This window comes from Hakea prostrata, chromosome 8 (assembly GCF_041222555.1).
Source record: "Hakea prostrata isolate BN-2017 chromosome 8, UWA_Hpros_2, whole genome shotgun sequence".
In the NCBI taxonomy this organism is placed as follows: Eukaryota; Viridiplantae; Streptophyta; class Magnoliopsida; order Proteales; family Proteaceae; genus Hakea; species Hakea prostrata.
In genome coordinates, this window is record NC_142607.1 from 7,588,095 (window position 1) to 7,613,368 (window position 25,274).

General features: G+C 38.3%; 3 protein-coding genes across 11 annotated transcripts in view; 1 reads left to right on the forward strand and 2 right to left on the reverse strand.

Annotated features, from left to right (window-relative positions):
- The window catches only part of LOC149006589 (SNF2 domain-containing protein / helicase domain-containing protein / HNH endonuclease domain-containing protein), an 89,265-nt gene extending 75,648 nt beyond the window's left edge, over positions 1 to 13,617 (reverse strand). For both annotated transcript variants that reach the window (XM_089165250.1, XM_089165249.1), the window contains exons 1-7: positions 13,204 to 13,617; positions 12,706 to 13,065; positions 11,344 to 11,476; positions 8,574 to 8,749; positions 5,007 to 5,080; positions 4,720 to 4,755; positions 4,443 to 4,533 (exon numbers count right to left, since the gene is read on the reverse strand). In XM_089165250.1, the coding sequence (XP_089021376.1) occupies positions 4,443 to 4,533; positions 4,720 to 4,755; positions 5,007 to 5,080; positions 8,574 to 8,749; positions 11,344 to 11,476; positions 12,706 to 13,065; positions 13,204 to 13,557 (1,224 nt within the window). In that variant the 5' untranslated portion in view covers positions 13,558 to 13,617. The remainder of the gene's footprint in view (positions 1 to 4,442; positions 4,534 to 4,719; positions 4,756 to 5,006; positions 5,081 to 8,573; positions 8,750 to 11,343; positions 11,477 to 12,705; positions 13,066 to 13,203) is intronic.
- Positions 13,618 to 15,160: 1,543 nt separating this feature from the next.
- On the forward strand, positions 15,161 to 17,382 carry LOC149006590 (uncharacterized). Of its 7 annotated transcripts, none has more exons than XM_089166574.1 (6): positions 15,161 to 15,282; positions 15,648 to 15,742; positions 16,222 to 16,410; positions 16,509 to 16,671; positions 16,785 to 16,866; positions 16,952 to 17,382. In XM_089166574.1, the coding sequence occupies exons 1-6, from the start codon at positions 15,257 to 15,259 to the stop codon at positions 17,141 to 17,143; spliced, it is 747 nt and encodes a 248-aa protein (XP_089022700.1). In that variant the 5' UTR covers positions 15,161 to 15,256; the 3' UTR covers positions 17,144 to 17,382. The 7 variants fall into 7 exon arrangements, with proteins under 7 accessions (XP_089022700.1, XP_089022696.1, XP_089022697.1 ...); XM_089166570.1 differs by having other exon boundaries at positions 16,105 to 16,410; positions 16,952 to 17,381; XM_089166571.1 differs by having other exon boundaries at positions 16,120 to 16,410; positions 16,952 to 17,381.
- A 977-nt stretch (positions 17,383 to 18,359) lies between these two features.
- Positions 18,360 to 24,095, reverse strand: LOC149006591 (uncharacterized). 2 transcript variants are annotated; one of them, XM_089166382.1, is made up of 4 exons: positions 23,814 to 24,095; positions 23,537 to 23,612; positions 21,858 to 21,922; positions 18,360 to 21,599 (listed from the first exon to the last, which is right to left on the reverse strand). In XM_089166382.1, exon 4 carries the CDS (start codon positions 21,593 to 21,595, stop codon positions 18,656 to 18,658), a length of 2,940 nt encoding a protein of 979 aa, XP_089022508.1. In that variant the 5' UTR covers positions 21,596 to 21,599; positions 21,858 to 21,922; positions 23,537 to 23,612; positions 23,814 to 24,095; the 3' UTR covers positions 18,360 to 18,655. The 2 variants fall into 2 exon arrangements, with proteins under 2 accessions (XP_089022508.1, XP_089022509.1); XM_089166383.1 differs by lacking the exon at positions 21,858 to 21,922.
- Between the last annotated feature and the right edge of the window lie 1,179 nt (positions 24,096 to 25,274).

Genomic DNA, 25,274 nt, shown 5'->3' on the forward strand with positions numbered 1-25,274 from the left:
CCAACATAGATGGGAGAAGCAGCTGCAACATCCACTACATAAGACTCACCTCCAGTGATTTAACTAGGAGGGTTCTTCATTTGTAAGAGAAAGGAGAGCACAATTGACCATACTCGATTAGACATTAGCAAAAATGTGAGGATAGCGATAAAGATGCTTGAGCCTATGGTGCATGCGTTGAAGATGGTAGATTCAGCAAAGAATACCTACTTTATCACACATATGGATGAAGGAGCAAGTTGCTCAAGTCTACTCATAGGGCATCAAGAAAATCCTTGATATCATCCAACATAGATGGGAGAAGCAGCTGCAACATCCACTACATAAAACTGGTGAGTTGTTAAGTCTAGTAATAAATTTAATTTTCATTATATTATCACACTATTGACTATTCTCTCTAATTTTTGTTTTTTCTTACACATCATACTATCTAAATCCTAAGTACCATTACAAAGACATGCTTGGGACGAGGCAAGATTTGATAGATGCCATCCATACTGTAGTATACAGGTTGGAACCAGATCCATCTAAACAAACAATCGTCCTTATGGAGGTGAGTTTGTGAATTAATATTCACAATTTATAGTTTTATACTTTATATATTAGATGAAGAGATTTAGGATGTCGTCACTAGGAGTTTCAGACTTTCGGTTGTTCCGTGGCCATATTGGGACGGGAATCCACCATTGGGGGTAAGTTAATTTATTATAAATTTAATTATTTATATTATATCTTTCAATTAGGTACTTAAGTATTGAAATGACTTGGAGTCTATGTTTGTTGTAGTTGAATGGTAGTACAACTTAGTCGTGACTCACCCCACTGAGTATGATTGCATGCAAAGTGCTTTCCCAAACATGTTCTGCCACTGGTTATGAGCAAAATTGGAGCACCTTCAACCTCATCCACTCAAAAAGGAGCAACCGATTGGGTGTGAAGCGTCTAGAGGACCTTGTCTACTAACACTATAATATAAGACTGAGGGACGATCATATTAGACAGGGGATGGATAGAGAGAGTAACATGATCAACCCATAGCCCTCCGTTGCCTCCTCATGTCATCTATCATTGCCTGCTCCCTACTCATCATCACCACCCTCCTCATCTATGCAAACTAGGTCAAGGTCACATCCATACTCTCCTAGCTCCTTTGGATCAAAATCTTGTTCCTCGGGCTCTGGAAGATCATCTAGGTATGCGTCCTCCAACTCCTCCCTCTGTAATCTCATAGGGACTTGGAAGTTGCGTGTGCCTCCCATACTTGCTGGTTCTCTAGAACACCCATAGCCCTCTGTTGCCTCCTCATGTCATCTATCCTTGCCTGCTCCCTACTCATCATCATCGCCCTCCTCATCTGTGCAAACTTTGGGTCAAGGTCACATCCATACTCTCCAAACTCCTCTGGATCAAAATCCTACTCTTCGGGCTTTGGAAGATCATCTAGGCATGCATCCTCGAACTCCTCCCTCTACTCTTCTCTTTCCTTTTTTGCTTCCCCCCTCCCCTTCAAGTATGAGTCCATTGCCTTCTTCTCTTCAGAGGGCACCTGTGACATTTTTATCTTCCCAGGCTCCCAGCTATATGAACCTTCAGTCTAGTGGTCCCACCTCCTCTTATTTGTTTCTTGGCAATAATTACACTCACTCTTCTTCCTATCAACTGTTTGTGACCTCTTGTGTTGCCAAGTTATGTTTGATATATTTGAAAGAAAGTGTCCAATACAAAAAATACAAACTAATTATCTTAAAAAGCTCCACAACATGCTCCAAAAATTACATACATGCTTCCACTAATACTCTCCTATTTTTAATTAAAACCAAAATTAATTAGTATTTTCTAATATTTAAATATTTTTAAAATTATTTAAATAACTTTCAAATAATAAAATAGATAATTAAAAAAAAAAAAAAAGATTTGATTCAACACCATCACAACAAAATGGGGTCTCCCACACATTATTTTGAAGCTCATACATCTACATATACATAATTTACAAAATAATTTTTAATAACAGAAAATTAAAAAATAAAATACTAGGAAGAACCAAAAATTAATTTTGATACTTCAAATTCATAGATCAACACTCTAGAGTAAACACACATAAATTTGGAAGCAATCCAAAAAGATTTAAAGCACAAACAAAACAAAAATCAAAAAATGGGAAGTTAGTTACTCACCACCTTGCAAGATTTTCTTAAATCCACCAATGGAGGACCAAATCTAGTGTTTGAATGAAATGGAGTTCCACAAATCAGGTGAAATGAGGGATGAAAGCAAGAAAAACCCAAAAAAAGATTCAAAACACATCGAAATGCAAAGGGGTGAAACTACAAAAGGTGGCAAAAATCTGAGTTTTCATTTGAAACAGCAAATGTGTCATTGAAACATATCAGTACGGAAATTTCAGTATGTTTCAACCAAAATTTTGGTACTTTTCGGCCGAAACATTTGACTTTCAGGAAAATTGAAATTTTTTCAAATTTTGCGGATATTTCGAATTTTGACTGAAATGTTTTCGGTGGTTGTAGGTTGCCATTGCGTGTTTGTTGTGAAGGTGAACCTTGATGGTTCCCTTGCTGGGTTGAAAGCTCGCTTGGAAGGGTATTCAACTGAAACATTTGACTTTTTCTCCAGTTGCCAAACTTGCTTCTGTTCAGATTTTGATTTCATCGGCTGCTTCACATCACTGGCCTCTATCAGTTGGATATGTAGGACATTTTTCTTCACGGTGATTTGCATCAAGAAGCATATATGGATCAACTTCCTGGGCTTGTTGCTCAAGGGGAACGTGGGTTGCTGTGCAAGCTGAAACAGTAGTCATATAACAATCTCCCAGGTGTTGGTTTGTAAAGCTCACTAATGCTGTTCTGAAGTATCAATAGTGCTGTTCTGAAGTATGGGTTGTTGTGCCATGGGATGATCATTTTGTCTTCTATCATCTCTCAAAGATGGGTAGAATATGTCTGGTTAAGTATGTAGAAAACAGAGTTATTATAGGTGATGATGTTGAATGAATTGGACAGTTGAAGACATTTTTGCATCACCAATTTGAAACCATAAATCTAGGAAATTTGAAATATCATTAGGAATTGAAGCTACTCAATCAGGCAAAGGTACTTGCCTTTCTTGGCATAAGTATGTTCTAGATTTGCTTACAAAAACAAGAACAATGGGATCTAAACCATTGGATACACCTGTGGATCCAAACTTGAAGTTGGTAACTGAAGATGGTGATTTATAAGTGATCTTGAGAAGAATTTTCAATTGATGGGTAAGCTGTAAGTATCTAACAGTCACATGACCAAGTGTAGTGAGTCAATTCTTGTTCTCTTATACGACATCTCACTGGAGTGCTGTTATTAGAATTTTTGCTATTTGAAGAAGGCTCCAGGGCATGGTCTCTTGTATCTGATCACGAACATACTCGTGTTGAAGGTTTTTTCTAATGCTGACTGGGCTGGGTCCCCAATTGATAGGAGGTCTATCACTAGGTGTTGTGCTTCTGTTGGTGGAAACCTCATGTTGAAGGTTTTTTCTAATGCTGACTGGGCTGGGTCCCCAATTGATAGGAGGTCTACCACTAGGTGTTGTGCTTCAGTTGGTGGAAACCTTGTCTCTTGCAAGAGATGGAAGGAGAAGGCGTCCCTATATCAAGTGCAGAATCTCAGTAACCAAGGGATAGTTCACCTTGTGAACTCTAATGAGTGAAGCAGGTCTGACGAGCTTGGATTTGATGGAATTGCTCCAATGCAATTGCAGTGTGATAACCTAGCTTCTGTCCACATTGCCTCTAACTGTGTTCCATGAGAGGGATGCAACAAGGACTCATTTTCCTTAACATGTTCACAGTGGAGAACAACTTGCAGATGTTTTTAGCCAAGGCATTAGGAAGTGGGAGGACTAAGTAAATTTCTAGCAAGTTGGGCATGAAAAATATCTATGCTCCAGCATGAGGGGGAATTTCTGAAATATCCCAAAGGGAGTCTCAATGTTACCAAGTCCCCTGGCGGGAGGGTACTTTGGTTTTGCTATTTTATTTTTTGGTGATCTGTTTCCTTGTTTATAATTTGCCTACATATTAGAATAAGTTGTGGAGTTCTAACCATATGGTTGAACTCCAGAGCTGCAGTTCTATTTTTCTTCTTCCTTCTCTTCTTTGTGCTCTAGAATTTACAAGAAGTAAAATTCTGTCAGAGAAAGGCTCAATTTTCTGCAAACAGATAATCACTACTGTTGAATAAAATTCGAGATCAAAACCGCAGACTCCAAGGAAAGGTAAAGATTAAAAAGAACTCTTAACTATCTACTTAATAAACTATCTACAAAAGCATTGAAAATCAAAGAATCCCACACAGGTTCGCATAGGAAAAAAAAGCTGAACATCTAAGTCATAGGCCAGAGATACTGGCTACCTTAATGTATAGAGGTGTATATAAATATACCTGGAACACCATGGCTTGAGAAGGCAGATAGGATTTTACTGAACAGTAGTTTTTTGCAAATTCAAACTTGCTTCTCCCGAGAAGACCAGGCCTAAAGAAATAAGGAATCAATCAGCAAGAATAAAGCCTCAAGTCAGCTCAATAGCCTTACCCCAAGCACATGGAGTAATTTAAGACAAGTCACAGTTTTGCACCAAGAACCATAAATAACACTAAAACAACATTGCTATCCACTTCTGGAATGCAGAAGGATCATCAATGGGAAAAGAACACTTACCACAACATATCTGTTTGGTGAAAAATGTCAAACGGCCTATGCTCACCTAGGAAAAAAACAAGTAACGTTTAGGATGAATCCATAGTCATCAATCAGAAAGGAAAAAAAAACACTAAAACAGGGATGTCTAAGGGAAGAGAATCCCACAACAGCCTGAAAACATAATACCATACAAAGAAGAATATAATTCAACCATGGACAACTTCCAGATGATATTCACTTTTAAAGAAACAAACCATACCACAACATCAATACTTATCAGTTCTAGAGGTCCATTTGCATACAACCTTGACAAAGAAGGAGTTCCAGAAAGCAGGATGATGCGTTTGAGTAACTTTGCAACATCAAGTACAGCTTGAATCTGTCATTAATAGAACGTGATTATAAGAAAAAGGAAGACTGGGCTCAGTTTGTAACATCAAGAACAGCTTGAATCTGTTATTAAAGAGGACAAAGTTATTAGAAAATATAATGTTTACAGACAATAGCAAACAAAATGTATCATGGAAAAATAATAGAATATTGGAAGGGTAAGAGAGGAAAGAAACAAAATTTAAATAAGAGTAAAAGAAACTCAAAGGGAAGGCCAAAATTGAAAGAGCATTGTTTAATTTGGCATGACCACTTGGAGCGAGACCTTTGAGTGCAGCAGAATGTAGGGAAGACTGAATTTTCCCAATGAAGAAGTAGTCTGTGAAGATAGGCTTGACAAGTGGCATGACCTTATCACCTTAAATAGAGTCAAGTTGTAGAGCAGTTTTTATGTAGCCAACCCTATTTAGTTGGGAAATGCTTGGCCGAGAAGAAGGAAATCCAAACAGATGAAAAAAAAAAAAAAAATAGAAGAACAACGAAGTTGATCACCTATAAATCGAACATAGAGAAGTCAGATTTGAAATACAGATTACTAAATTTAGACCCAAACCTGCTAAGTTTCAAAGCAAATTGTAATGTCTCAGAAATTTTAAAACCATGTAATATATTTACAACCTAGGGGTAAATCCATAAATAATGAACTTTTCTTGATCACAATAGACATAGAATATAGTCTTCAAGAGGGTACTATTTTAAAAAAGACATTTAAAAGATAAAGAATGTTTTAGACCATTAATTAGAATTCTGAATTGTGGACAAGACAAACAAATGATCTTATTAGAACTAAGTTGGCAGTCATTCCGAAACACGATAAGCTTGGAAGAGTCATTTGAGATGGTCATGCCAAACAAATGCCCCCATTAATTAGAATTCTGAATTGTGGACAAGACAAACAAATGATCTTATTAGAACTAAGTTGGCAGTCATTCCGAAACAAGATAAGCTTAGAAGAGTCATTTGAGATGGTCATGCCAAACAAATGCCCCCAGATGCGCGCTTTGATGATGTAATGCTGCCCTATGTTTTTACACTCCTAATTGAGACTTGGAATGAAATGTTAGGCAGTTTTTTGAAGCAGTCTACAGCAATGGTGCCCTAGTGATTTGTGTGATGTCTGGGTGTCATTTGACTTCATCCCTCTTCACTTTCTACCTTTTTAGGAGCCATGTAGCTGATCGCATTGGAATAAGCCCATAGTTTGAGAACTTAATAAATTTTGCAAGATATCTCGTTTTTTGTGATGGCAAGGTGAGATGGGCTACAAGTCCAGTTAGTCACAAAAATTACCGAAATATTGGTAGACTCAAGATCTCGGTTGAACGGAAATTTAACCCCACCTAATTGTTAAAAGCTCCCCAACTCAATGAAGTTGAAATCTCGACAAGAGCTCACAGGCCTCACCAAGGAGAGGGCTTTTGCCACTGAGAGTTCAAATCTTCTTATTCTTGACCATATTTTGCCAACATCCTGGTCGGAGCCTCCATGTGATCGATAATGCTCCTACTCCATCAATTGCAAGGATAAAAGGATTTTTGAAGCAAAACCTTGATGAAGTTAAACCATGTTCCGTAACGAGTCTCAGATTCGTTACTTTGCCTTTTTTTATTGATCATATTAAATTTATAATTTGACATTTTGAACTATGAAGATGAACATGTGTAATGTATCAGACTTGTTTGTAGTTTTATTAATGTATTTGTAATCGAGTATACAAAGTGTACAAAATAAGGTGCATCTTCAGCATAGCGGTTTCAAACTTGGCACCCGAATAAAAAGCACATTTAAAAGTTTTTCCCCCCCATAAATATGATGCCACCAGTGTTTAGAAATTAGAAGACCTGAAATAGGCTGAAGAGCAAGTTTCAGCACCAAAAGATAGCTAAAACCCACCAAGTTCAAAGTGTTTTCCATAACGATGATGAGCCCTAGATTAAATAGGATCAACTGAGGGCCAGTTTTCCAGAATCTTAACTCAAAGAGTAAGGGTTTAGGGTTTCAAGATTTTGGGATAGCTGATTGGGATACATAAGAACAAAGGCTATGATGATTGTACAGCTTTAAAGAGATTCTAAGTGATGGGCTGTTGTGGACGATGGGGCAGGTCCTTAAAATATGAAATGAAAGGTTATTGGAATGAGGTGACTTAGAGAGAAGTTAGGTAATAATAGATAGGGATGATCTCTAACATTTGGGATGCTTCTAAAATCAGAATTGGTAAAAGTTTGAAAGGGGGGCGGGGAATTAGGTTTCCATATTTTTAAAGGTTAGAAGAAAAACTGGGGATCGGGATAATTCAACTTACAATTTTAGAAGAGAAAAGCAGGTTAATTTGCTGATAAGAAGATTTGATCTTGTTAGAAATTCAAGTAACAAAAAGGGAAGAAATTTTATAAGAGAGAGGGGGTAGATGCTACCTCTGTACCTCACTGGCAGCAATGAGCAAAACTCAAAATTCAATTCATCAATTCATGGCTCAACTGAGCAACTACGTCTATATTTATAGCCACATTGGCTAACATAGTTTCAAACTCAAACTTGAACTCAAAATTAGAAACTGACTCGAATGTAAATTGCTAGGAAATTAAAATGATATAAAAAATAAAAATAAAAAAAAAAACAAAAACAAAATACATTTAAAGAAAGAAGTTCAAATGATATAAAAAAAATAAAAACAGAATAGATTTAAAGAAGACTAACTAAACCAATGAAAGAAATCTTGTTTTGTTATTTTCTACCTCTAAGGCCCATCAAATTGGCCAATTACAAAGTAAACCCATAGAATCAAAAGACCAAATACATATATGATTCAATCCAAGACTATTCCTAAGGAAGAAGCCCAACTTGGTAATGATTCTGCATCAAAGGGCCAAATAACATGAAGAGAATGAAAGTAAATGGCTAAGGGGTAATAGAGAAAGACATTAAAGGGAAAAGAAGAGAGAATAAAAAAGGAGAAAATGGAAGGCAGAATAGAATTGTTTACGAGCAAATCCAGAATAAATTGGAGAAATAACAAAACAAAGAGAAAAGAAAAAGGGTGCAGCATAGAGTTACATGCAAGAAAAAGTGAGAAGGAAAAAACTGAAGAATAAATTAAAAGAGAAATAGAGGGATGAACAGAAATTAATAGAGGGGGAAAAAGTGGAGAAAGGAGAATGCAAGAGGGCGAGAGACATAAAAAGGAGGACAAGAAATCAACTTGTTCAACTGACCTGGGCCAACCAAGAAGTGCAGAAGTGGTAATTAAATACATTTCGAACTACCAACCCAGAATATTTCAATCCACATAGCGGACTCTTAGTTAAAAAAGCTGAAATAGCTATTATTCATTTTGGAATCCTGAAGCTACAAAAAGTAGTTTTTGTGGAACAGAACTATAGCAAAATCAACTTTTAGATATAAAACAACAAAAATTACCCAAGGAAGCATCAATATGGTTCACGTTTTTTTCATTAACAAATGGCAGGCATAAGCAATACCTCCGGATGTTCTGAAGCCTTTTTTGAACACCGTACATGGTGAGATTCATCAAAAATCCCAACTGCCCACTCAAGCTCTAGCATGCTATTGCGAAGATGGTGAAGCATTGTGTACGAGGTGACCACAACTCTTGGGCATCTCGTTAAACGGGCAGGATTATTTTCGTGACCGAAAACTGGAAAACAAAAAAAATTATTAAGCAATGTGCCAAACATGAGATAATCAACGGCATGCAAATTCAAGCCACAGCACTAAAGAACCAACAATATAGATAACTCTATATCTAATAAGTGTGACCATCATATAATTTAGAACACAATATTAGCAAATTAACCAATAATGACACAACAGAGAGAATTCATGTAAAACGCATATCTAAGTGTTACTGCTACAGTGCTACAGATTGAACTATATTGAACAAGAGAAAATTCAAAAAAAAAAAAAAAAAAAAGAGGAAGAAAAGAAAAAGAAGAGAGAGAGAGAGAGAGAGAAAGATATTAAGGAGTATATGAGACAGTACAGTTTCAGAATTTTCATTGGCAGCTCGTTGATGATAAAGGATGTCAGTAAGTATGGTAAAAGTCAAGGACAGCCAGTGCCAAATGCTTCCACTACCAGGGTCTGGGGAGGGCCGTAATTTAAACACCCTTACCCCTGCCTAGCGGAGAGGCTGTTTCCTGCCTCGAACCTGTGCTGAGGAGCAACCTTACCATTGTGCTGAGGTCTTCCTCAAAGGAGAGGAAAATTATACCCAATAAATTGGGGGCTCATTCCCACCTCATTCCATGCTAGTGGTTCAAGTTATAGTATTTCGTCCTTATCAGCTTGGGGACAGGTACAGTACTGGTGATCTGGCCCCAATTGATCATTCTTCACATCTCTGTTGAGATCAATGCAACATCACAAACCAGGCTCCACATGCGCTTTAACAGACAACAGGGGCATGCACAGTCTAGCCATCAGAATTCCTTCTCTTTAATTTGGAACTGTCTCCCCCCTGACAGACCCCTACCTGTATCCTAGTTTCAGCTCCTAACTCTCCTTGATCACAAACCAGGCTCCATACATGCGCTTTAACAGACAACAGGGGCATGCACAGTCTAGCCATCAAAATTCCTTCTCTTTAATTCGGAACCGTCTCCCCCCCGACAGACCCCCACCTGTATCCTAGTTTCAGCTCCCAACTCTCCCTCTATCCATTTGACTTCAATGTTCAATAAATTAGCTAAGCCAACTCCTAGATTTTAAGAGTTGTCCAAACCTATCCAGATTTACATCAGTCCACAGATATAATTTATCAGGCCTAGTCACTCACCAAACAGAAACACACCCCAACCCCTCCAAATCAGCCCTATAGCCATACCCAAAATTGGACAGAACTGATTCTATTGTAGAGGATCCTAGAGTAGGCCTTGCTCGGACTGCCATTACCAAGGCTGCATTCTATGGTACTGATTCTTTAGTGTTTAAAGTCCAAGAATTAGCTTCTTGATGTTTCAGGTCTAAGATGCTCCTTGCACCTTGGTGTTTAAAGTCCAATAAAAAGCTTAGCCTTGGGTGTCCAAGTCCAAGCTTCTGCTTTGGCTGTGGGATCAGCCTGTCTTTAAAGTTATTTCCCATTCAAAGCTACTGCCATTAAATGACAGCAACGACTGTGAGTTAAATTTGAATCAAAAGTGTTGCATTCACTCACTCATCTATACAAGGGGACAGTGCCACTCCCTTAGGTATTTGTAAGTGTTTACTTTTGCTTAAATTCTTATTTACTATTGGGTGCTCTTGCCCAGAATCAAAGATTGTGTGAAAGTGCTCTTTCCTTGATCAAGAGAGTGTAAGAGGTGTTGTGTCCCCACCCACCATACTGAAAAAGGAGAAACTAGTGGAATCCTTCGAAAGTTTTCGAAGGAGTGGACGTAGATTCATTAGAATCGAACCACTATACATATTGTGTCTTAGTCTCTCTTGCTTCCTATATTTGCTTTAATTTTTAATTGTTAACTAATTGCAAAGGACAAGGCAATACCACTACCCCCCCCCCTTTCTAGGTTGACTTTCAACCAAGAACAAGGCTTGCAACAAAGAAAGAGTTGAGCTTTACCAATTCTTACTAGGCCAAAACCATTCAAAATTCTATAGCTACTAATTTTGTGACTCAAAACAATTCAGACAGCTCAATCGAAAAGCATGAATTAATAATGAATTCTAAGAAAGTGATAAGAACACCTCTTCTCTCTCAATCGTACCACCAATTACCAATTGATCGAACACCAAAACCAGCTCAATTACTCCCTGGTTAGCTCAATACACTCACACACAGATCACTTGAAAGGTACAAACCGATCTGAAAAAGAAATATAAATGGCTAATTGCACTAAATTCTCTAACAAAACTTCATTACAGATCTGAGTTCACCCTTCACAATGCCCACCCAAGGGTCTTCCCCTTCCCACAAGTAACCTTGCTCAACAAAACTGAATTCATCCCCCCTTCCCCTTGCCTCCTGCCACATAACATAGCCCCACAAAATCCTAACAAAAGTACTTCCCATGTGTGCCTCCCACAGGTAATTTTGATAACCTACAACTACCCACCCCTACACCCTCAACATTGTGTCCTATCAGAGAGCACAAGGCACAAAAAGGCATATTAATATTGGTAAAGTAGCTCAAACAAAAGTACAAGACAACTAAGACAGATCATAAAAATTAGGCATGGTATTTATGCAAGTGTCATTCTCAACAGCACTGAAAAATGATCCTGAAGAAATACCAAGATGGATATCAGTGGGTAAACAAGAAGGAAGCCAACGCTCTAATTCTTCTGCCCAAGAATATCTCAGAATAGCAGGGCAAACAACAAGGATAGGGCCTTCATTGATAAAGCAGCTTGCAATTGCAATTGCCTACAAGAAGACGAAAACACATGAAAACATCAAAGATAACATTTAATAAGGTGAATGTACTCCCAAATAAAATTTCTTTCAAATAAATAACAAAATGTTTACGAATAGATTTAAAGTTAATATTGAAGAATTATTTATGATATAGCCATTATAGACTAACTTCATTATGACAATTCCAACATGCATCATTGTAATACAAAGAGATAACCAATCAAGTTGCATCAGTGCTTATTCCTGGGTTAAAGAAGCAATTATTTCTTCCAAAAAAAAAGAAGCTATATGACATCATTGTTATACAAAGAGATAACCAATCAAGTTGCATCAGTGCTTATTCCTGGGTTAAAGAAGCCATTATTTCTTCCAAAAAAAAAAAAAAAGAAGCTATATGACATCATGAATAACTAACACTTGATTCTGTGCCACCAGTTTCACTGCCACAGCCCTTACCATGTCCACTAGCATCTCAAGTCACACCTCTGCCTCCCCTCCCCCCCCCCTTGTTTTTGTCGCTTTTCACTCATTTTTCGGATATCAGGGGTATTTTGATTAAATACATCTGTGCATTGACTAAAATAAACAAGTGCTGCTACTGCCATCTGAAATGAGGCCACAAAATAAGTGGAACTCAAGGATCATCTATCTAAATGCACTGGCTAGTTTAGTCCTATATATCAGCTAAATTATTACAAACATGCAAAATGGGCCACTAAGGTAACGAGGTCTAGAACTAAATATTGGATCATCTGGTCTACTCAATCCAGATCAATGCCAGACAAGGATGACCAATCTAGAACACTGCAAGAAGGATGGTCCTTAATTTTCTTTAGATTGGTGTCCAATCAGCATCAGTCCTCCTTCTAGTTTTATCTTAAATCTAATGAAACCCCATTTGGTCAATATTCCTCCTCATCTTTTTTATTACTTTGTGGGGCAGCAAAATGCTTTTGGGTTGTCTATATTTACTTCTCATAAAAGAAGATATAAATACCCTAAAAAGTATAACTTTGCACGTGAAATTGAAATGAATAACCAATCCTATGGAATTTAAATCCAATGAACGACATGCTATACCTTCAAATTTAATTCTTGGCAAAAAAGATTACAATTTTTTTAGCCAAAAGAACTGGCTTCACCAATCATTCCATCACTCGACATACTTCTTCCTAGAAATATTGGGTTACAGCACAACTATGAACCAACAACGTAAACTGCAATGATCAAGACATAACCTGGAGAGTTTTCCCTAGGCCCATCTCATCTGCAATGAGACAGCGTCCACCTCGACGCAAGGCAAACCTCACACCATCAAGTTGAAATGGCAAAAGTGAATCCAAAAACGTTTTAGGCAATGAGCCTATCAAAGCATCAACGGCATCATCAGGCAAATGTTCTGGCCTGCAAGGAGTCCAATGCCCAGTGACAAAGGAACCTGAAAGCGACTGAACAGCTCTAAGCGTTAGATAAGGAATCTCCTGGCACTCAATGTCTTTCGAAGACTTTAAACACTTAGAAACCATGTCATAGTCCGACAGATTATAAACAGAACCATTCCCACCACTTTGATTTTGAGTGTATCGCAATGGCACAACCTAGTCAACAAAATGAAAGAGAAAAGAAATAAAAAACAGTTATTAACCAACGTATGCAAGTACATTGCATGCCTAGCAAGTTCCAACAGTTCATATAACGTGATAAGGTACTATGTTTGATGAAAAGATAAATCTTACAAATGAAAGGCAGTCATTGAGCCTCTGCAAGCATTCAGCATCTCCAGGGTAAGGAGAATCCAGCAAGGGTTCTGGAGTAGCAGAAAATGAATCTGGAGAACAAATTTCCAGCCTGACACGGAATCTTTTCGACGGCAAAGAGAATTGGGGCTTGGGCAGAGCTTGGCAAGACGCAATTACAGGGTTTTGCGGAAGATTAGGTTCGGGCAGAATCTTGCGGCATTTGAAGAGCCTCCACGAGTCTGGGTCTTCTCTGTTGTTCGCTTCTCTCTGACGACGCTTTGCCAGAGCCGCAAGTCGGTTTTCTTCAGCTCTTTTTCTCTGCTCGTCAGTGATTTCGTCCTTCGCTTCCATGGTTAATGAGAAGAAGCAGGTAGGGAAACCCTATGCGAGAGAGGGAGAGGAGAGTACCGTTTGAAGTGATTTTCAAGCTCAAGCACAAGGCGGGCAGAATTTCAGATCCGTTGGGCCCAATCACCAAGGGTGTCAGTGTTGGACTGGACCCGCAGAATTTTAGATCCGTTGGGCCCAATTACCAAGGGTATCAATCTTGGACTGGACCCGAAAATCATAATCAAAACCTAAACCTCCAAATTAATCACAACTTGGACCGAACTCAATAGCCATAGGGAACCGGTTTGCTAAAACGTGTATATTATTGGTCGGTCCAACTCTGGACCGGTTGGATCAATGGATTCCCACCAGATAGTTTATATACAGAATAACTTTTTTTTTCCAGAATTAGTTGCTTTATATTATAGGGCAGGGACTATCACATATACATTCATGGAGACTTTAACACATGAACTCTTCGCTAAGAAAAATTAGTCATTGCCAACTAAACAACCCTGATGATTATACATTGGATAGCTTACTGATACTACATGAACAATATTTACGTGTCTCACCTTTGGAGAATTAAAATCAAGCCTGTGAATTTTTTATCTTATAGAAAGTGTAAGTTGATGTCCCACTGGGCATTAGAAATCTCAATTAGTAAATTGATGTTCTATCTATTGCACTTTACCAAGGATTGTGGCTAGCTAAAGCACTTCATCTAATTGTCTAGTTGGTTGTTTTTAATTACCAATACTAGGAGCTACTACTATCGAGACCTACTTGACCTTGCCGTTTTGTTCGAAGCCTCTTTTATTGACTATCTCAAAACATGGAGACTTCTTTAAGCACTAGACGTGAGATCAAAATATTCAAGTGAAATCCGATTACATGGAGTTGATTAAGCAACTTTAACTATTGGTTTATCCGGATCTAATTCATAACACAACTTTTAACTATTGCAAATGTGATGTGCTTGAGCAATTCAAGTGCTAAAATGTGTTATGTATGTGGGCTCAATTCTGCGTGACTACGAGGGGTGGCAGGAGGTGGCAGGCCCCCGCTGAAAACAAAGCTTGCAAAGATATGGAAATTGTTCATCCGACAGCCCAGATTACCCTGAGATATGGACGGTGTTGATCATATCTCTATTTAGGGATTTTTTGGTATAAATATATAACTCTCTTCCTTTGTAATTGGTTCTTCAATTCGTTGAAGTTAGTGGATTGTTTGGTGGTTGTGGGATTTCTTCCCCTTGAGGATTTTCCACATAAAACCGAAGATATACAGATTCAGATCACTTTGTATTAGAAATTTAGAACCATGAATCAACTACAGAAAAGGCACCATAAAGCACCTTTGGAGTTTGGACCCCCCAAACCCAAAGATATCTATCTTCATAAGTGGAAAGATTGTTGAAACGTGATAAGAACAAAACCAAGGCATGAAGAATACAAAATCCTTTCCTTCATTCCATAGTCTTTGGAGATCCAAACGAGAATACCATGCAAAGCATATCTCAACTTTGCTTGCCACCCTTTCCCTACCCTATATACACTGGCTACGTACGTAAGACCAATACAACCTTGGCAAGCCTTCCTTTCTATGGGTCGTCCATAAGTACCCAACCATGCATCAATAATCCATTCACTGTTCAACAAGCTCTTCCCTCATTTGAAACTCTTAAAAGGATTTGTTGTCACGGCAGGCTCTAGAAATGGACAACCGTCTTAAGCAAATGAGGTACATCTTATTATATTATACATATAGAATAAAAGGAGGAAGAGCTAGCATATTCTCATTTCTGTTATTCTGTTCTATTAAGATGGAAAAGAATAAATCAATGAAAGAGGGTAAATATTCCATAATTCAAACCCTCTTATGGCTTTCCTCTATTTCTCAAACTTCAAATAGAGTTCAATGATAGCGTCCGAGGCATTCCTTGTACATGTTAGTTTTACCAATTCTGTATAACCTTGAGACTAGTCTAAAATTAATGTTGTTTGAAAAAAGAATCCCACCCTTATGACAACAGTAGTATCATTATAAGAATTCCCCTCTTACCATTCTCTTTTTAAGAGACATGAAGCAACTAACCACTTAATTAGGGTGAGATTCTCTGATGTTGAACAGGATGGCCAACAAGACTCCAGCATGAATAAACAAAGAATTCCACCACAGAAAATTTCTTCCTTCAAAGGAGGTATTGATGATGTTCAACATTCTTGGAAGCTTGCTGAATCTTATTATTTCCTTTTCATATGAGTTTTATCTGTTCTGGGATTTGATTTGTCCAGAGGATTGCTTTTGCATTAGTGAGGGACCAATGGGAACATATTAAAGCATCAATAGGGATGAGATTTATGCCTTCATGTTGGTCATTTGTCTCAGTCAGGCTTTTCTCTTTGTAAATTTTCAAATTCTGAGAATGAATGCTCTGCTAGTAACAACCCTTATGCCCTGTCACACTAAGCAGTGAAATGACATTTCATACATCCCTTTGGTTGCCCATGCACGGTCCCATTGGTTTGACAAAAGCCATAAAAATTCTCTGATAATATGCAGAAAAAAATTCTACAGATAGAAAGAAGCAACAGAATTGGTTCCAAAGGCAATTCTCTCGACAAATGAGTAAGGATTATGATTCCAGTGATGATGGTCAGTATGCAACTGCTGTTGCAGCTGCTGCATTTGCCATCAACTCAGAAGAAGCAAAACTAGCAGAGGAGAAAAAGATCAGAGAGGGGTTGGAAAAATTTCCTACCAAGACCAGAAGTAAAAAGGAAGAAGTGCCTGGGCAGCAGGAAACTGGTAAAATATCCAGAAAATCCACAAGCAAGGAATCTTCAAAGGAAGACAAGAAATCTTCAGGTATTCATTTTTCCTGGGAATTAAGTCTATATCAATTCATATGCTAAAAAATAAAACTAGCAGTTTTGTAACTGAGTATGCTGCTGTGCAAAACTCAGAAAGAGTGGGTCAGAAACCAGAAAAAGCTCCTAGCAGAGTTCCATCAATTAGAAGGACACCAACATTTGCTGAACAAGTGGATACAAGACCAACAAGAGCAGGAGGTCCAAAATCCAAAGCAGATAGTTGGATGGAAGTTGAGATGGCAAAAATACAAAATCGGTATTTAAATTGTTCATAGATCTTCACCTAAAAAACCATACTGATCAAACATTGAAAATATGAAACTAGCTTGAATTTCATCTTCACCTGTGACTAAGAAGCAGAAATTGTAGGTATGAGAAGATGAAAGCCACAATTCTATCATGGGAGGAGGAGAAGAAGAAGAAAGCTAGGCGTCACCTGGACAAGCGAGAGGTTGAGTTTTGTTTCCTCTGAGATTTAATGATGACTCTGATTTTTTGTTCATGGAAACAGATAACTTATTTTCAAGGATTTACAGGCAGAATTGGAACGGAGAAGGGCAATAATCTTGCAACAGCACCGTGTGGATATGAACAGGATTGAACAGGTTGTTAGGGGGGCAAAAGCAAAAGTTGAGGAAAAGAGAAGAAATGAACAGCTTAAAGCAAAAGAGAAGGCAAAAAAAATCAGAGAAACAGGAAAGGTCCCTACCACTGGTTTATGTTGCTGAGCGCGCCACACCAGCACCAAGAATGTGATGTTGGCTTCGTGTATATATATATAAGTACATTTTCAGTTGTCTATATACGTACAAATGTAAATAACTACTGAAACTTGAAGCAACAATAATCATGTAACACCTTAGCCAAAATTGAATACGAACTGGATTTTTATTTATAAGCATGATAAGTTTGTATGCAAGTGATCTATGAGATGTAATAGTCAAGTCTACACACAAAATCCAGTGACTGGTGTCAGGAGAGCCTCTGGGGACAAATTTAATAATAAGATGATTGAAAGCTTCCTGGACGTGATAGACTTATTATCACCTTCCATCAACAAGCCCAGCATGTAAAAAACATAAGAATTCAGCATTGGTGACCTCAAGGTATCACCAACCAAAAGAATACTGCGATCAAGACAGGAGAAATTGAGTCCCAGATACATTGGTCCCTTTAAAATTAGGCTAGAACTACACTTATAAATTCGCATTTCATAGGTTGTGGGATCACACACGACTGCATATTTGAAGGTCAGATGAAGCGATCACTAATCTAGGCAGTATCTCGAGAGTTGAGAGGGTTCAATGCAGGAGAGATATCCACATTTGTTTGGTCCAGCAAGCATGGATCGAAGTAAAGAAGTCAAGGTACTTAGCTTCTCTCCCTCAAGTAGGTTTGAGCGAATGAGCCGCAGCCTGTAGCAGACTAAAACAAGCATTGTTGCCTTGGGTAATCAAAAAAAGAGTAGTAGGGTATGAAGGGGGGGGGGGGGGACAGTTTGTCCAGGGGGGAGGAATCATCCCAACAAATATAGCAATCCCTGCCAAAACACAAGGCATAAACAACACATCCTAAACACAAAGGAATAACCAAAGACAACAGATGTGCAATAGGAGGATTTCTGGATACTGGTTTATGGGTTGTTGTAATTTGCAGAGACAATACTTTAAAATTGAGTCAGTAAGAATTTTTGGGTGAGGGGAGCTTCTAAGGGCCACAGGTTCTGACATACTTCCTCCTCTTCAATCCCAAGGAAACCGACAATGCACTTCCTAACGTTAAGGTGTTGTCTCGACTACATGTTTGGAGCATCAATGCCCCCAATTCTACCAGGAAGCCCTTGCCTGTACAATTTTGTGTTGAGGATGGACAATTCCTAATCAACCCCAAGCGCAAAAGCAAGGGAAGGAGAGAGAGAGAGAGACAGAGACAGAGTAAGTGAAGATAAGATTTAGACTTGCAGCCAGGTACCAACAATACACATTAAACATTTGAACAACAACCAAGGCCTCTGCTAAAATTGATAATTAACAGGTCAAAATCATCACACAAACAAGAAAACCTTTCAATTTTAAACAACCACCTCAAGTGAGTTGAGCTCTCTTCCTATACCCTTACAGTTTACACTGCATGGCAAGATTCAAGGCTTCAAGCCACTGTCAACTTATCCATTTTCCCCCCATTTTAGTGTTTCCTTTACAAAATCAAGTTATGGTTGATGATGGAAACAGCTCTGGAACTCAATCAGTAGAAGGTTTCAAATCTTGCAAGGAAATGACGGTTTCAAATGCACCCACCAATGCCTTGACCTTACTCTTCCTGGACTCAACAAGCTTGCTTGCAGTCTCTTCAATAACATTATTAAACAAACCTTGAGCATCTTTTTTGCCCTGCACATCTTGGTGTCTGAGAACTACCTTTTCAGAATCAGATTCGGTACCATCTGTTTTACTTTTACCACGAGTAACTTCTCTCCTCCGGAAGCTTTTCCTTCCAGTGTCACCCCTAACATCGTTCTCCCCTAGCACTCTTCCACGCCTGAATCTGAGTTTCCGGGGACTACTATTCTCAGATGGAAGGCTAACCACCTTTCCTCTATTGAAACTTAACTTTTGCGGCAGACAATCTGTATTATCAGGATGACCACCTTCCTTTGCAGGCTTCTTATATAACACAGTTGAAGCCTCAACTTGGTCCTCATTTTCAGTTTCATCATATTCAGAAATGGCGTCATCTGCTTCACCAAGCATGAACTCTGATTCCTCGTTTTCAGTTTCATCATAATCAGAAACAGGATCCTCTTCTTCACTATGAATACTCAGCAATGGAGATGATGGAAAGGATAAAGAATTTAATGGTTCACCGTGCACAGACAGCAATGGAGAGGACGGAGAGGATAAAGGGTTTATTGGTGATGACAATGATGATGAAGATGAAGGTGCTGACAATTGATTTGTATGACTTCCACTCTGGGACGGTACCAAGCAATTGCTTTCAGGCTGTTCAATGACACACAATGTATTTTCAGTGTCTGGGACAAAAAGCATGGGTTCAGCTTCTATAACCTCATCCCAGCTCTTCGGACTAGAATCAGGTTCTTCACTCCTAGACACAGTAGTACTTAACATGGAAGATGTAGGAGATGACAATTGATTTGTATGACTTCCACTCTGGGACGGTACCAAGCAATTGCTTTCAGGCTGTTCAATGACACACAATGTATTTTCAGTGTTTGGGACAAAAAGCATGGGTTCAGCTTCTATAACCTCATCCCAGCTCTTCGGCCTAGAATCAGCTTCTTCACTCCTAGACACAGTAGTACTTAACATGGAAGATGTAGGAGATGACAATTGATTTGTATGACTTCCACTCTGGGACGGTACCAAGCAATTGCTTTCAGGCTGTTCAATGACACACAATGTATTTTCAGTGTTTGGGACAAAAAGCATGGGTTCAGCTTCTATAACCTCATCCCAGCTCTTTGGCCTAGAATCAGCTTCTTCACTCCTAGACACAGTAGTACTTAACATGGAAGATGTAGGAGATGACAATTGATTTGTATGACTTCCACTCTGGGACGGTACCAAGCAATTGCTTTCAGGCTGTTCAATGACACACAATGTATTTTCAGTGTTTGGGACAAAAAGCATGGGTTCAACTTCTATAACCTCATCCCAGCTCTTCGGCCTAGAATCAGCTTCTTCACTCCTAGACACAGTAGTACTTAACATGGAAGATGTAGGAGATACCAAAGCTATTGGGGTCCTCAACATTTTCTTTTCATCCATTCTGGGGGTCCCAATTTTTTTAACTGTCTTCCGATCACCATTTCTTTTACCTCCAATGCCACGTAAAAGACTTGAGGGAGGAGATCGCTTTGCTGCTATAAACTTTGGTTCTGAAGAACCTTCAGGATTTGCACAATTATTACTTCTCTTGGGCAAAGACACAATTTGTTTTCTAGAGGCTTCTAATTTCTTGGCAGGTGACTGAACTTGTTTTTGAGAGACTTCTGTTTTCTTGATGGATAACAGAGCTTGTTTTGGAGAAATCTCTGTTTTCTTGGCAGGTGAAAGAGCTTGCGTTTGAGAGACCTCAATTTTCTTGGCAGGTAAGAGAGCTTGTTTTGGAGAGACCTCTATGTCTTTGGCGGCTGACACTTGCTTCCGAGAGACCTCAATTTTCTTGGCAGGTAAGAGAGCTTGTTTTGGAGAGACCTCTATGTCTTTGGCGGCTGAAACTTGTTTTGGAGAGACCTCTATGTCTTTGGCGGCTGACACTTGCTTCCGAGAGACCTCAATTTTCATGGCAGGTAAGAGAGCTTGTTTTGGAGAGACCTCTATGTCTTTGGCGGCTGACACTTGCTTCCGAGAGACCTCAATTTTCTTGGCAAGTAAAAGAGCTTGTTTTGGAGAGACCTCCACTTTTTTGGCAGCTGACACTTGCTTTCGAGAGGCGTCAACTTTCTTGCCAAGTAAGAGAGCTTGTTTTGGAGAGTCCTCTATCTTTTCAGTGGCTGACACTTGCTTCCGAGAGACCTCAATTTTCTTTCCAGGTAACGGAGCATGTTTCGGAGAAACATCTACTTTCTTGGATGGTGACAGAATTTGTTTCCCAGCGACCTCAATTTTCCTGGCAGGTGATGGAGCTAGTACTGGAGAGACCTCTACTTTCTTGGCAGGTAGCAGAGCTTGCTTCGAAGAGACCTCAAATTTCTCTGCAGGTGAAGAAGGTTGACCGAGCGAAACCTCTGTTTGCTCAGCAGGAGACAAAATTTGTTTTACAGAGGCCACCTTTTTCTTGCCAAATGGTGAGGCTTCATGCTTGATTGTTCCAGAACTGCTGGGTGACTGGGTTTTCGAATCAAGAGAAGGCCTGAGCTTGGTGGCAGTTTTCTTCTTCATTGCTGATATAATGGCAACATTTAGTTTTTCATCTACGCTCACCATGGCGGTTGCAATTCTTCTTGGAATATGACGATTTCCCACAGCTTCCAAAGCAACTTTTCTTCCATATTTGCAGAAATCGTGGCAAGAACCAGTAGAAGCTCTGAGATAATGAGGAAGAATTTTTTTCCTACTGCTTGATGTACTGGTTTTCCCAGTAGAGTTCCGTATATTATTATCGTCTAACATCGTTCTTTCTGGGGTCACCAGTATTTCAATCGTCCCCTCAGCCATATATCTGAAAAGGAGAAAACAATGTAAACGAAACTACCAGAAATCAGAATCATGCAACCTAACGCATTATCCAATAAAAGCATGTGGTCAGAGAGAGGATGGGAGGGTGAGAAGGACATTGGACTAAACTCTGACCTTATAACTTAATGAGGACCAGGCAAGATATAAGTTGGTCCACTTTAGCTCTCTTTATAGAATCATTTCACTAGTGACCGACTAATTTCCAGAAACCAATTATAAAGAATAACAGAAGCAAACTCACCACGACTTATTCCAACTTTATAAATAGATTATTTGAGATCTAAAATCTTCAGAACATGGTTCAACCTGAAAACAAATTGAGGAAAGGGAAAAAATTAAATGGGATCTATTACTCGGGATCTACAAAGGAAAATCACGTCTTTTACATGTACTTGTTTTTATAACAAAGGAAGCAATCATGTACCATCAAGTTGAAGAAATATGAGAAATGAACACTAAACAGAAGGGGGGGGGGGGAAACCGCAGGGGGGGGGTGGTGGCCGGGTTAAAGAAGTAACAAGTTTTTCAAGATCTCCCCTAGTTTCAAAAATCAAGGATTAAATAAGTAAAACATTCCAACAACAATTATGGAAAGCACTTGTAACCCCTGGAGGTTATAGCAGATCCATTAGATACTTTAACATCCCCAAGGATTATTTACTTGACATTGCCACAAATATCAAATTTTTTCAAACAAAAAAAAATAAAAATAAAGAAGAAGAAGAGAGAACTCATTTATGAAAAATTAATCAATAAACAACAATACTGTGTTTTGTTCAGTCAGAGGCTGTGAAGACCACACAGAGCATGGCATGACCATTCATTGTATAGTTACTTCTGTACTTGTTTGCTAATTAGCTATATCTTCCTGTCTTTTCCAAGATGTACCGTGAGGGGGGCATAAAAATGCAAAACTTCTTCCCCATAATTACAGGATAAGGAAACCAGAAGAACTGGCAACAAACTCAACAGATTGAGTTAACATAGTTACATAAAATTAAAAAATTACTTAATAGTAATAAAAGGGAAAAGTGACCTCAATGCTCAATATATTAAATTTAATCACCAAAATGCAAATGAGAAAACAAGGAGCATTCCATGCAATAAGAAGTTCCTCATGTATGTAATGATTCCCAATATTTGCATGTTTCCATGTGTTGTCTCACATATTCTTCCATCCTTATATTCTGATAATGTGCATTTGGGTTCCTGAAACTATGATACTGAATTCTGAAGTCACTTCCTCTAAATCATTATTTGATCTTCCAACAAAAGCCTTTTACCCCTTTCTCAAAAACAAAAAGGAGCTACTTCCTACTCAAGTAACATTAATCAAACAATGCTCACCCATACCGTTTCTTCTAGTTAATGCCGCTACAACTGGGTTGAGAATAAGATCCATATTCTGCAGTACTTTCTATCCCAAAATGCACAATCAAAATATCAGTGTGAATGATACTTAACTTCAAACTGAACTTATAACTTCCCTGGGGACCCCGATCCTCTGCATCCTTTTAGTAAATTAAATAGAACAACTTAAAACAACACCCACCAAAGTCATGTAAGAGAGAAGAAAAAGAAATTGAGCAGATAGTTATATTGGAACACCCTCATTAAAAAACAAGAGAGATGCCACTTTATCCTAATTCCATAAATACCAAGAGATCGTTAAACTTAATTAACAAAACATATAAGCTAGACCCTTCATTCTGCAATCATATTGACAAAAAAAATAAAAAAGAACAAGCTGATAAAGTTCAGTTCAAAGAATTTCACTTTTAATGAACAGAAAAACTAGATAATCATAACCAATTCTTTCTTCCTTCCAGAATAAAAAAATGCAGGTAGAAGTAGGCAATCAGAATTATTTCAATGAGATTCACATTGAAATAAAACGAGAAGAGGGGAGGGAAAGCAGACCTCTTTCAACAAATTCCCTTCATAACGATCACATAAAAGCCCGTTCCCGTTGTAACACGTCCATGAATCAAATTTCCTATTCCAAAAACACCAAAATAGACATCAGATCAAGATCCTATCTTCCTGCAAGTTGCCACATTCATAATTCATACATTATTTACCCAAAAAAAGAACAAAAAGAACAAAAAGAAAATGATTCATTGCAAACCCATTTTCAAGGGAAAACCGGAGTTCAAATTAAACCCAGAAGTATCGAAAATTATTGATAGAATCGTACCTTTCTGCAGCTTTCCTCAAGGAAAAGTGAAGGAAAAAGCAACCCAAGTCGACCATGTGAGGTTTTCCTCGAGCAAGAAAAAACCCGTTTTTGCTTTTAGAGATCGTGCAAGCAAGTAAGCTAGCAGGTTTGGGTCTGGGGGTGCTTTAGTAAAATCGCTGCTCGGTGGGAGATTGCTTGTTTGTTACAGAGATGAGTGAATCCAAAACAAAATCACGCCATTCGAGTCTCCGGCATTGGAGGACCAGAGAGGAGACGGTCGCAAGGGAGTTGGGAATTTGAATGGAAACGTATGATTATATGAAAGCGTTGTATTAAAATGACCAATGACCCTATTACCAAAAAGGAAAATGACAAATGACCCCACCAAAAGAAAAAGTTGTGACAGGATATCTAAGCTATGTCCTTGGAAAGTGTCATACAATATTGTGGGGCCTAATGCCTGGTGGTGGGACAACATCTGGAACAACCTCGTGGAAGGGTGAGATTTTGCTTGGCAGTTCGTCCGACGTGGCAGTGCCCATGGTCTTCTTGAGATTCTATTAAATTCTAGCGGTTCAAAACGTATTTTAATCAATAATTTATTTTCCACTTTAAGTTGAATCATGGTGTTTTGAAGTGGTTGAGATTTAATGAAATCTACATAAAGTAGATCCAACGATAAGCATCACATGCACAACTAGGCAAGATTCCCCTCTAATGTAGAATACTTTGATGTGAAATTGATTTCATCGCTTGAGACATCTATCCACACCTTAAAAATAAATCTATCATATTTTTTGGAGACGAAGCGCAGCGGAATATCTTAAAGTCTGTTTGGTTACATAAATTCATAAATTTTAAATTTCTAAATTCATAAATAAGAGATTTATACCGTTTGGTTGAGTGAATTCCATGATTTATGAAATCTAGATATTCACTTTATTACACTAAAAAATTGAATTTGTAGATTATGGATATGAGGTGAAATCTAGAAATTTCACCCCTACCATAAAAAGCGTTAAACATTTAAACCATGACTCCATAAAATGTTTTTCAGGGATTAATTTACAGATTTCATTCCAAAGATTCAAGCTAACTAAACAGTACCAAACAATTAATTTTATGAATCATGATTCCATAGATTTGAAATCTCTACATTTTTTAAATCTCTAGACTCAAGTAACCAAACAGGCATTTATTCAATCTCCCATGAATAACGAATTTGAACATGATTTTATGATCAACTTAATGTTAAATCTTCTCCTATAGACTCATCCCTGTTCACTAGTTCGATAGAACAACCTCTTTGAACTAACACAAAAAATAACTTGATAATTAGGGTTTAAAGAAGGGACCTTGAATCCTTTATATAGACAAACTCATTAGATCAATCATCAAGATCTAACAATCTCTACTAACTCATATTAGCTAGTCCATAAAAGAGTTTTAGTAATTTTATATTACTCATATCAGACCAAT

Excerpts from the sequence above, each read along its gene's own strand:
- LOC149006590 (XM_089166570.1), top strand. The coding sequence starts at position 15,257 with ATGGACAACCGTCTTAAGCAAATGAG. Across the intron at positions 15,743-16,104 it reads AATTTCTTCCTTCAAAGGAG|AAAAAAATTCTACAGATAGA; the intron begins GTATTGATGATG and ends GATAATATGCAG. Across the intron at positions 16,672-16,784 it reads ATGGCAAAAATACAAAATCG|GTATGAGAAGATGAAAGCCA; the intron begins GTATTTAAATTG and ends CAGAAATTGTAG.
- LOC149006591 (XM_089166383.1), bottom strand. The coding sequence starts at position 21,595 with ATGGCTGAGGGGACGATTGAAATACTGGTGACCCCAGAAAGAACGATG.